Genomic DNA, 13153 nt, shown 5'->3' with positions numbered 1-13153 from the left:
TAGGACACGGGCACCACAGCCTTTCCAGCCCCAGCAGAGCAACCCGTATGCGCCTCCAAACCTGTTGACGTAAGGGAAGAAATACAACCTCGAGTCTTCCAGAAACACCCCTGGCAAGAGCCAGCGGATCTGTGGCTACTGCCCCAGGTTAAAAAGGACAAGGAGGAGCTCAACCCGTGCGGACGCTGAGGGCAGAGCACAGGCACCGTGACCCGAGGACGGCTCGGAGAGCAGGCTTGGGAAAAACCTTTGCTCCCTTTCTTTCCCTAAGGAAATACTCCTTGCCAGATGGCGGCCCAACTGAGAAAACAACGTTCACTCTGTCATGCCAGGCCTGGGGCAAGGACAGAGAGCTGGAACTGGTGTTCCCAGGGAGCCCACTGCCCAGCAGAAGGGACGGTCTTCCAGAGGGACACGCAGAGCCACTTCACACACACAGGACAGGAGAGCCAGGGTGCAGGTGTGGCGACGGCTCGGGGTGAGAAGAGTCACCTCTGCTGGGGGGCGGGGGGGCTGGGGGCCGCTTTGAAGCCTGTATTCAAAGACGAGGAGGAGCAAGATGGAGGAGTGGGAGGAGGGCAGGTGAGTTTCTGAAAAGAAATCTAACAAGCAAAGGCATGGAGGAAACACAAGAAAGCTCCCCGACAGTCGGGGAGTGCTAAGAAGCTGCTGGTGAAGGAACATGGCAGGAGAGTCGAGGGTGGGCGGGCGGGGCTGTGGACGGCCTTCCGTGCCGTGTCACCGGGGTGGACGTGACTCTTATACCTGGGTTCTCGGGCCTGGCTCCAGCAGGATTCAGGGGAGTTAAAAAAGCACAGAGACACCTGAACCCCCAACATTCAGAATCTAGTCTCCGGGAAGGAGCCAGGGTACCCACTTAAAACACAGTCTACAGGTGATTTGGGCGGCTGAGGAGAATGGACGGGAAGGGGAGAAGACGGGAGGTGAGGACATCGGCCACACGAGGGCAGGGCGCCAGGATAAAGCGGGGAGAGGGCGGGAGACGCGACGTTAAGCCTGCAAGACGCGGTCACTCGCCCCACACAGGCCGAGGGAGAGGGAGGCATTTAGGCCGAGACCCATATTCTGCTGACAGCGACTGGTGGGTGGATGCCGGAGCCCACAGGGTACACAGGGGAGAGGCAAGCTTGGGGCGACGGTGGGCAGGTGGACAGAGGGACCCGAAGCTCAGGACAGGCAAGGGGCTGGAGCTGGAGACTGGGGAGCGGTCAGTGGGCGGAGCGGAGGCACCCCGGGTGAGAAGCGGCTGAGCGGGAGTCCCCCGGCTGCGGGGTGAGGGGTGCGCGGGCACAGAAGGGCGGCACGGGCGGAGCCGGCGATGATGGATGTGGCGTGAGGCTGGACGGGCGCTGCGCCCTGGCTCCCCAGTGAATCTCTGGGAAGTGAGAGGGACGCCAGGTGGAGGAGACGGAGGAGGAGACAGAGGAGGAGACCGTGGTCAGACTGACGCCGGGAGCCTCCCGGGCAGGAGGCGGCGCTTCGGCAACTTCACAGCTCCACACACACCTCCCCGCGTGTCCCGGTTTCAGCACAAACACTGAAGGGGGACAAACAGCTGAAGAGCCGTCCTCGGAGCAGCACCCCGCGCTACACACAACCTGCGCAGAGGCCGTCTATGTGGCGCAGAAAGACGCCGGACAAAGCTCAGGTCAAGCACCGAGCAGCGCTGATTTTCAGTCGAAACTCAAACCCCAGGGGTGCGAATGCAGGCGCAGCCCCCGGAGCCGCCCAGGCGGGGAGAGCCCGGTCCCCAGAGGGCAAGGCCTGCCCTTCCTGCCTCTGCCCATTCCCGCCCTGCCTGACCAGCTCCTTCTCGCCCCCACTGCTGAGGTGCCTCCTGTGGCTCCGGACACACGCCTCTGTCGCAGCGCCGTCTACACTCTGTCACGCTGTTCCCAGGGGAGACTGGGGGATTCGGCACCGGCTGGTGTCCAGAACCACCTGTAGGGCCGACAGAGCGCTCACACCAGCACGAGTAGACTCGGTGCCCGGGCCAAGCCAGCCTCTCCGGCTGCCAGGTCCCACGCTGTTTCCAGCAGAAGCTGTCCTGTCCCCAGGGCCTGCTCAACTTTTCGGAGCCGAGGTGGCCACTCCTGACTTCAAGAGGACACTGGCCCAAGGGTCAGCAGCTCCTGAGCCGGTCTGAGGCAAGCGGCAACAGTGCTAAGCCGACAGAGGTGCTCCCAGGGGGATGGGTCCAGGGGAGCGTGGAGGATGGAGAAGACAGTGGAGCAGAGAGGTGCCCAGAGGAGGGGGGCTAACGCAGAGAAAGGGGGAGCGGACGGACCCAGCTGCCTCCCGCTTTCCTTCTACCCCTACGTGGTGACCTCTCTTTTCCCTGTAGAGGCCTGAGTCTCGTGTTCGCAACCAACAGGGTCTAATGAATACGGGAAAGACGAGAAAGGGGGCTTCGGTCCCCACTGCTCCTTCTGCCACACGAGACTGCCGTCAACTGTGGCCTGGGCCGAAGTGGCACACGGATGCATCTGTTTCTGTAACCAAACTAAATTTAAATGCTAACCATTTCTGGACTTGAAATGTAGAGAGGCTTGGTTAAGAGACAATTCTATTAGTCTCCAACCTCTGTTTCTACATTTATTGGTTACCCACTTGCATGAATGCAGGAAGTAGTAAAAGGTTACCGGCAACCCTGAAGCCGGCATTCTGGAAGGGGAACTCCAGAGAGACAGCTCCTGGGCCCTGGAACCCAAACCAAATCTCTTCCCACTCCTGCATCTCAAGATGGCAGAAATAATTCAGATCATCAAGGATAAGCACAGCACATGCGGTGGCTATAAGTCTGATAACTGAAATTACATCCAATACTTAACTTGCTGATTTTGTTATGATAAATTCTGTTACCAAAATCAGTAAGCCACTCTGAGCTTTAGCCCAAAGAGAGATGTCAAAAGGAACAGAAGGAGAAAAAGATGGAAAGTCAGCATTACTTCCGAAGGCGCCCTCATTCTCCGGGCCCAGAGGGCGCAGCTGCCCGGACTGCATGCAGGCCTAGGCTGGAGGCGGGGAGGACACACCACCCTGGGCCAGACGCACTTGCCAGTGCACCGCCCTCCCGCAGCTCAGCTTCAGACAGAGGAGGTAAGAAGAGGTGAATGAGAAGCTACCCAGAACCCCAGTCGGCAAGGTCAGTGCGTGGCCCAGGTCAGAGTTCTGGTGCAGAGGGCATACTAGGAAGGGTGTGAATTCGTCTTAGGTGTGCGAGGCATGAACATTTATTATTGATACTTTGCACAAAGAGGTGCTTAATATCCTGGGTGGGGATCAGACCTAGCGCCCTCCTTCAGGAAACACCCTCCAGTGTGCATGACAGAGCACTCATGACCTTCTAGAAAATACAGGCAAGGCTCTGCTGGTCTCTGGTTTGGGTTATTTCTGGAGGATTTAAGAAGGGCCCTCCAGGAACAGTACTTCCGAGCAGAAGAGGGAGATGACAGCCCGGGCTCGGCGGTCCCAGAAGCTGCTGAGCCTTGACCCTCACCTGCGGCTGAAGCCTCCCCCTCAGGCCTCTGCTGCTGTCACATCTTATAAATTCACAGAACTTTCCCAACAATCGAGTTCTTAGCTAGAGAGAAACCCCAGCACAACTGCCTTGCTGACTAAAAGGCACCTGGCCTCAAGTGGCTCCTCAACTTGTCTTTCACAGGCTCATCTGGGCTGGTGCTCCCGGGAACACCACCACCACCCCTGTAAGCAAACCTTCATTTGGGCCGACTCCCTCTCTAGCTGGTACGTGTGCAGCCCTCCCGTCATGGAAGAGACGCTCACTTCACCATTACAGGAGGGCCCACACTCAGCCAACCCCGGAGAACAGAGCACGGAGCGCTCTTCCCCGGTAACAGGAGTAGAAGCTGAGGCAACCCAAGGGTCAACCTTGGCTCAAACTGCCCACCCTGCCCAAATCTTGCCAGAAGAACAAAACACACACCCCCTAGTCTCCAGTGGACTGCTGGTCTGTCTGTCTTCTTCCCTTTTCCTCCCCTGATTTTAACACACACACAGGCCCTCTTGCGTTTTCGTTACCACTACCACCAAATACTGTCAGAGAGAAATAAAAACCAAAACAAATTTTTAAAAATTTTGCCAATGAGACAAACATACCTTAACAAAGCACCTGCGCTTCTAGATGCAATGGCTGATGGAAAGGATGTGGGGAACAGGAACGCCTGCCTTGCTGGGGAGAACATCAACTGATCACACTTCGGTCAAGCGGAAGATGCTAGGACCCAGCCATTCAGCTTCTCGCTATGACCCCAGAGCAACCCTGCCTTAAACGGTTATGGAATGCTGAGCTAAAGGGCTCCCCGCAGGGGAAAGGAAAAACACACCACGTCTCAGGTTACTTCCCGGACGCCGCTGCTTACCAGATGGACTCTTTTTATTTTTTTACCAACAGCTTAAGTATTTTAATTGTTTCCAACTAAGCCTGTTCATTATAACTATATAATAAAAATGTACAAAGAATAATGTAGCACTTTTTGGTTAGATTTAAGTCAAAGGCATTCATCAATAAGGAATCTTCGGATGTGAATATTCCAGAAATTTCTCTAAGCCATCTGATGAGGACAATTGTCTCTGAATATTACCTTACTTCAGAAGGTATTGGCAGACATTTAAATTGAACTCAGACTTCTTCAAAATAAACCTTAATTTAAAAAAACTATTCTGGCCTGAGGGTCTGGCTTCCAATCGGCCTGAATCTCGGTGCTGCCTGAGATCCTTCCCTTCGGGACACTGATGGTTCTAGGAAAACCCTCAACTACCGGGAGCCACTAAAAATAAAATAGGCCACTTGGATGACCACAAAGGTTTGCAAGACAACCAAGAGCCAGGGCAGGGTTGAAGGAGGAGGCTCATCTCCTCCATGAGGCCCCTCCTTCAAGACTGGGAGACGGGGCTGTTTATCTAACACACAGACACCAACACAGAGTTGAGCAGAATGAAGACATCAAAGACTATGTTCCAAACAAAAGAAAAGACAGACCTCAGAAAAAGCCCCTAATGAAATGGAGAAGTGACTAGAAAGCTTTTCTGAAAACTAAAATGACTAGTTTAACAACTTGTGTGTGAACGTGAAGCATGAAAACAAATTTACACAAATGAGAGACCTAACGGAAGGAATGGCTATCTTGATTTAAGGCAGCCTGGGAGCATGTCTTAAAGAGCAGTTATGCAAGATGATTAAGTTCCATATATATGCTGTAAAACACTGTGGCTATAATTAGCAACACTGTATTATACACTTAAACATTTATTAAGAGGCCGCGTGGCTGACAGGGTCTTGGTGCTCCAGACAGGTGTCAGGCCGTGCCTCTGAGGTGGGAGAGCCGAGTTCAAGACATTGGTCCACCAGAGACCTCCCGGCTCCATGTAATATCAAACAGCAAAAGCTCTCCCACAGATCTCCATCTCAATGCTAAGACCCAGCTCCACTCAACGACCAGCAAGCTACAGTGCTAGACACCCTATGTCAAACAACTAGCAAGACAGGAACACAACCCCACCCATTAGCAGAGAGGCTGCCTGAAATCATAATAAGGTCACAGACATCCCAAAACATACCACCGGATGCAGTCCAGCCCACCAGAAAGACAAGATCCAGGCTCATCCACCAGAACACAGGCACCAGTCCCCTCTACCAGGAAACCTACACAAACCACTGAATCAACCTTAGCCATTGGGAGGAGACACCAAAAACAACAGGAACTACGAACCTGCAGCCTGTGAAAAGGAGACCCCAAACACAGTAAGTTAAGCAAAATGAGAAGACAGAGAAACACACAGCAGATGAAGGAGCAAGGTAAAAACCCACCAGACCAAACAAATGAAGAGGAAATAGGCAGTCTACCTGAAAAAGAATTCAGAGTAATGATAGTAAAGATGATCCAAAATCTTGGAAACAGAATGGAGAAAATACAAGAAACGTTTAACAACGACCTAGAAGAACTAAAGAGCAAACAAACAACGATGAACACCACAATAAATGACATTAAAAATTCTCTAGAAGGAATCAATAGCAGAATAACCGAGACAGAAGAACGGATAAGTGACCTGGAAGATAAAATAGTGGAAATAACTACCGCAAAGCAGAATAAAGAAAAAAGAATGAAAAGAATTGAGGACAATCTCAGAGACCTCTGGGACAACACTAAACGCACCAACATTCAAATTACAGGGGTCGCAGAAGAAGAAGAGAAAAAAAAGGGACTGAGAAAATATTTGAAGAGATTATAGTTGAAAACTTCCCTAATATGGGAAAGGAAATAGTCAATCAAGTCCAGGAAGCACAGAGAGTCCCATACAGGATAAATCCAAGGAGAAACACGCCAAGACACATATTCATCAAACTATCAAAAATTAAATACAAAGAAAAAAGCAGCAAGGGAAAAACAACAAATAATATACAAGGGAATCCCCATAAGGTTAACAGCTGATCTTTCAGCAGAAACTCTGAAAGCCAGAAGGGAGTGGCAGGACATATCTAAAGTGATGAAAGGGAAAAACCTACAACCAAGATTACTCTACCCAGCAAGGATCTCATTCAGATTCGATGGAGAAATTAAAAGCTATACAGACAAGTAAAAGCTAAGAGAATTCAGCACTACCAAACCAGCTTTACAACAAATGCTAAAGGAACTTCTCTAGGCAGGAAACACAAGAGAAGGAAAAGACCTACGATAACAAACCCAAAACAATTAAGAAAATGGTAATAGGAACATACATATCGATAATTACCTTAAATGTAAATGGATTAAATGCTCCAACCAAAAGACACAGACTGGCTGAATGGAGACAAAAACAAGACTGGTATATATGCTGTCTACAAGAGACCCACTTCAGACCTAGGGACACATACAGACTGAAAGTGAGGGGATGGAAAAAGATATTCCATGCAAATGGAAATCAGAAGAAAGCTGGAGTAGCAATTCTTGTATCAGACAAAATAGACTTTAAAATAAAGACTATTACAAGAGACAAAGAAGGACACTACATAATGATCAAGGGATCAAACCAAGAAGAAGATATAACAATTGTAAATATTTATGCACCTAACATAGGAGCACCTCAACACATAAGGCAAATGCTAACAGCCATAAAAGGGGAAATTGACAGTAACACAATAGTAGGGGACTTTAACACCCCACTTTCACCAATGGACAGATCATCCAAAATGAAAATAAATAAGGAAGCACAAGCTTTAAATGATACATTAAACAAGATAGACTTAATTGATATTTATAGGACATTCCACCGAAAAACAACAGAATACGCTTTCTTCTCAAGTGCTCATGGAACATTCTCCAAGATAGATGATATCTTGGGTCACAAATCAAGCCTTGGTAAACTTAAGAAAACTGAAATCGTATCACGTAGCTTTTCCGACCACAACGCTATGAAACTAGATATCAACTACAGGAAAAAATCTGTAAAAAATACAAACACATGGAGGCTAAATAACCAAGAGATCACTGAAGAAATCAAAGAGGAAACCAAAAAATACCTAGAAACAAATGACAATGAAAACACGACAACCCAAAACCTATGGGATGCGGCAAAAGCAGTTCTAAGAGGGAAGTTAGTAATACAATCCTACCTCAAGAAACAAGAAACATCTCAAATACACAACCAAACCTTACACCTAAAGCAATTAGAGAAAGAAGAACAAAAAAACCCCAAAGTTAGCAGGAGGAAAGAAATCATAAAGATCAGATCAGAAATAAATGAAAAAGAAATGAAGGAAATGATAGCAAAGATCAATAAAACTAAAAGTTGGTTCTTTGAGAAGATAAACAAAATTGGTAAACCACTAGCCAGACTCATCAAGAAAAAAAGGGAGAAGACTCAAATCAATAGAATTAGAAATGAAAAAGGAGAAGTAACAACTGACACTGCAGAAATACAAAGGATCATGAGAGATTACTACAAGCAACTATATGCCAATAAAATGGACAACCTGGAAGAAATGGACAGATTCTTAGAAATGCACAACCTTCCGAGACTGAACCAGGAAGAAATAGAAAATATAAACAGATCTATCACAAGCACTGAAATTGAGACTGTGATTAAAAATCTTCCAACAATCAAAAGTCCAGGACCAGACGGCTTCACAGGCGAATTCTATCAAACATTTGGAGAAGAGCTAACACCTATCCTTGTCAAACTCTTCCAAGATATAGCAGAGGGAGGAACACTCCCAAACTCATTCTATGAGGCCACCATCACCCTGATACCAAAACCAGACAAAGATGTCACAAAGAAAGAAAACTACAGGCCAATATCACTGATGAACATAGATGCAAAAATCCTCAACAAAATACTAGCAAACAGAATCCAACAGCACATTAAAAGGATCATACACCATGATCAAGTGGGGTTTATCCCAGGAATGCAAAGATTCTTCAATATATGCAAATCAATGTGATAAACCATATTAACAAATTGAAGGAGAAAAACCATATGATCATCTCAATAGATGCAGAAAAAGCTTTTGACAAAATTCAACACCCATTTATGATAAAAACCCTCTAGAAAGTAGGCATAGAGGGAGCTTACCTCAACATAATAAAGGCCATATATGACAAACCCACAGCCAACATTGTTCTCAATGGTGAAAAACTGAAACCATTTCCTCTAAGATAAGGAACAAGACAAGGTTGTCCACTCTCACCACTATTACTCAACATAGTTTTGGAAGTTTTAGCCACAGCAATCAGAAAAGAAAAAGAAATAAAAGGAATCCAAATCAGAAAAGAAGTAAAACTGTCACTGTTTGCAGATGACATGATACTATACACAGAGAATCCTAAAGATGCTACTAGAAAACTACTAGAGCTAATCAATGAATTTGGTAAAGTAGAAGGATACAAAATTAATGCACAGAAAATCTCTTGCATTCCTATCCACTAATGATGAAAAATCTGAAAGAGAAATTAAGGAAACACTCCCATTTACCACTGCAACAAAAAGAATAAAATACCTAGGAATAAACCTACCTAAGGAGACAAAAGACCTGTATGCAGAAAACTATAAGACACTGATGAAAGAAATTAAATTGGGAGATTGGAATTAATACATATACACTAATATGTATAAAATGGATAACTAATAAGAACCTGCTGTTTAAAAAATAAATAAAATTCAAAAAAAAGTATGTAAAAAAAAAGAAATGAAAGATTATACAAACAGATGGAGAGATATACCATGTTCTTGGACTGGAAGAATCTACATTGTGAAAATGACTATACTACCCAAAGCAATCTACAGATTCCATGCAATCCCTATCAAACTACCAATGGTATTTTTCACAGAAATAGAACAAAAAGTCTCACAATTTGAATGGAAACACAAAAGACCCCAAACAGCCAAAGCAATCTTGAGAAAGAAAAACGGAGCAGGCGGAATCAGGCTCCCTGACTTCAGACCATACTACAAAGCTACAGTAGTCAAGACAGTATGGTACTGGCACAAAAACAAATACAGATCTACCAAACAGGATAGAAAGCCCAGAGATAAACCCATGCACATATGGTCACCTTATTTTTGATAAATGAGGCAAAAATATACAATGGAGAAAAGACAGCCCCTTCAATAAGTGGTGCTGGGAAAACTGGAAAGCTACATGTAAAAGAATGAAATTAGAACACTCCCTAACACCATACACAAAAATAAACTCAAAATGGATTAAAGACCTAAATGTAAGGCCAGACACAATAAAACTCTTAGAGGGAAACATAGGCAGAACACTCCATGACATAAATCACAGCAAGATCCTTTATGACCCACCTCCTAGAGAAATGGAAATAAAAACAAAAATAAATAAATGGGACCTAATCAAACTTCAAAGCTTTTGCACAGCAAAGGAAACCATAAACAAGATGAAAAGACAACCCTCAGAATGGGAGAAAATATTTGCAAATGAAGCAACTGACAAAGGATTAATCTCCAAAATTTACAAGCAGCTCATGCAGCTCAATATCAAAAAAACAAACAACCCAATCCAAAACTGGGCAGAAGACCTAAATAGACATTTCTCCAAAGAAGATATACAGATTGCCAAGAAACACATGAAAGGATGCTCAACATCACTAATCATTAGAGAAATGCAAATCAAAACTACAATGAGGTATCACCTCACACCGGTCAGAATGGCCATCATCAAAAAATCTACAAACAATAAATGCTGGAGAGGGTGTGGAGAAAAGGCAACCCTCTTGCACTGTTGGTGGGAATGTAAATTGATACAGTCACTATGGAGAACAATATGGAGGTTCCTTAAAAAACTAAAAATAGAACTACTATATGACCCAGCAATCCCACTACTGGGTATACACCCTAAGAAAACCATAATTCAAAAAGAGTCAAGTACCACAATGTTCATTGCAGCTCTATTTACAATAGCCAGGACATGGAAGTAACCTAAGTGTCCACTGATGAATGGATAAAGAAGATGTGGCACATATATACAATGGAATATTACTCAGCCATAAAAAGAAATGAAATTGAGTTATTTATAGTGAGGTGGATGGACCTAGAGTCTGTCATGCAGAGTGAATTAAGTCAGAAAGCGAAAAACAAATACTGTATGCTAACACATATATATGGAATCTAAAAGAAAAAAAAAAGGTTCTGAAGAACCTAGGGGTAGGGCAGGAATAACGATGCAGACGTAGAGAATGGACTTGAGGACACAGGGAGGGGGAAGGGTAAACTGGGACGAAGTGAGAGAGTGGCATGGACGTATATACACTACCAAATGTAAAATAGATAGCTAGTGGGAAGCAGCCGCATAGCACAGGGAGATCAGCTCGGTGCTTTGTGACCACCTAGAGGGGTGGGATAGGCAGGGTGGGAGGGAGATGCAAGAGGGAGGAGATACGGGGATATATGTATACATATAGCTGATTCACTTTGTTATACAGCAGAAACTGACACAACATTGTAAAGCAATTCTACTCCAATAAAGATGTTAAAATAAATAAATAAATAAGAGCAACACAAGTAAAAAATAAAAATAAAAAAACTATTCTATATTCTGTTCTATATTTAAACAATTTTAAAAGAACTTTCCTTTCCGGAAACAATAATAAAGGAAACAAGGCATTTCATAAAATGCGGTCCTGAACAAGTCACAGTAAAAACTGAATGTACACTTAACTCCAGGTGACTGTCACTTGTGCCTCTTCAACCAACAGTCACTTGCTCAGATTATGCCACTTCTAAACAAGGCACATCTGATGGTTCTCCTGCTTTCCCCTCCACTCTCTGTAAAAAAGGGGCTTCTTCCTCTGAGCAGGGAGCTGTTGTCTGGGGCTCTGCTTCCATTTACTGTTCCCATACAGAAGCTGAGCACATCCCACGCTGCCTGACCTGCCCGCCGGCCCAGCGGAGCCTGCCGTGGGCCGAGGCTCAGCCTGCGAACTGGGAAAGGTGAAAAGGCCGCGTGCACTGAAGGCAGCACTCTCGAAAGAGTGGACAGGAAGGGAGAAACACAGCCACAAGCTAATCATCCAACTCATCTACTGACTTGGCCCAGCAGAGTTCATCAGTTAACAAGCAAATATTCTTCCCTTTTTTTTAATAAGCAAGTATTCTTAATCACCATTCACTTTTCTAGGAAACGGTTGCCCTTTCCCAGAAAATAGGACCCTAGAGTCACTTAGCCTGTGACTCAGAACAGCCCATTTTAATGCTCAGATATAGGTCAAGTCATTGTGCTAGCTGTGAAAAGCTACTCGGTTACCTGATGATAAAGGACGTGCGAGGATAATTGGCAGACTTACAGATGACTCGGATGATTACATTTTTAGACATAAGCTCCCAATGGCAGGCCCAGCAGGAAGTTGGGTGCCCATCCTCAGTAGTTTCGAACTGGCCAAGTATATCCTCGAGTTCTTGCCACTAAGTTAGTGGAAGCTGGCTCCAATGATGCTTAATAGAATGGCAAGTTCTACTTCCCCCGAAAAGACTGAGCGATGCTTGGTAGATACTGTACCTCAAACTGAACACGAGAGCATGGGGCCTGCATGTCCATTTCCTTCTGCTAAAAAGGGAGGGACAACCTCTGGAGCAACAAACTGCAGAGAGCAGCTGCTCCAGTTCATACCACGCTGCTCTCAGTTACGTAAGGGGCGAGGGAGGGGAGGGAAGAAAGGAGATTCTTACACAGATTCCATTTCCAAGTCATCTTCTTCCTGAGAAAGTTGTAGGTAGGGGTTATCTGAAGCTGGACGGAACTTATACCCCGTTAGAACAAAGAACACCAGCGTGGCCATTTCATCCAGGAGCTGCAAATTTTAAAACCACCCCCAAATAAAGGGATTAGAATATTGTTCTTCAGAAAGCAGTGGAACTAAACAAACTGACCCCCTCCCCCCGACCACTCGCCGATCAGTCACTCAAATGCCAGAGCTGACCGCTGGGGAGCATTTTCCTTAGGGGATTTGCTGAAGCCTTAGCTAGGCGCATTCTGCCCAGAGATGACATTTGAGACTCCTTGTTTTAAGTGTCTTCATTGGCATCTTTTAAGACCTCATTGCATACATACATTTTCCTACAGTGTCTAAAGCACCAAGTGAGAGCCTCCAGAAAAAAGTCTCTAAATCATATGGTGGCTACCCTAGTAGTTAAACTAGTTCTAGTATATTGCAAAGATACTTTATGATTGAAATAGTAATAATGGGCAAGAAAAAGGGAGGTCTGGATTCCAAGCTATTCTAAGCCCTATAACTGATTTCATCTAGATTTTAATTATACAGGGCAAGTCTTTCTCGGCCTGAGGCTTTTCTCTGCAAAAACTTTTAAAATTGAAAACTAAAATCAATAATGCAATTACTTCCAGATTTCTCATGTAATCCAGCAGCTTTCCTGGACAAACATATCCTCTTAATTGCAGACCGGAAGAGACAAAAGGTCTTACTGGCCACCGACAAATAAATTAGTAACAATCTTAAATTACACCCTAAGACTTCATCCTCAGACACAAATTCTCTGGCACTGTCCCCTGTGAGCAGCATACCTGGTAGAGCCACTTCCACTGGAACGGAACAGCAAGTTTGAGGAGAAATGCAATGATCCTGGTGAAGTATATATAACATACGATCTGTATGAGGGGCAA

General features: G+C 45.4%; 1 protein-coding gene across 2 annotated transcripts in view; it reads right to left on the bottom strand.

The window, feature by feature from the left end:
- GPR107 (G protein-coupled receptor 107) overlaps positions 1-13153 on the bottom strand; it is a 76369-nt gene that overhangs the window by 5236 nt on the left and 57980 nt on the right. For both annotated transcript variants that reach the window (XM_007194501.3, XM_007194502.3), the window contains exons 16-17: positions 13055-13138; positions 12202-12323 (exon numbers count right to left, since the gene is read on the bottom strand). In XM_007194501.3, coding sequence (XP_007194563.1) covers positions 12202-12323; positions 13055-13138 — 206 coding nt within the window. The remainder of the gene's footprint in view (positions 1-12201; positions 12324-13054; positions 13139-13153) is intronic.

Source organism: Balaenoptera acutorostrata, chromosome 6 (assembly GCF_949987535.1).
Source record: "Balaenoptera acutorostrata chromosome 6, mBalAcu1.1, whole genome shotgun sequence".
Lineage (NCBI taxonomy): Eukaryota > Metazoa > Chordata > Mammalia > Artiodactyla > Balaenopteridae > Balaenoptera > Balaenoptera acutorostrata.
This window is presented reverse-complemented; position numbering and strand designations above follow the sequence as displayed.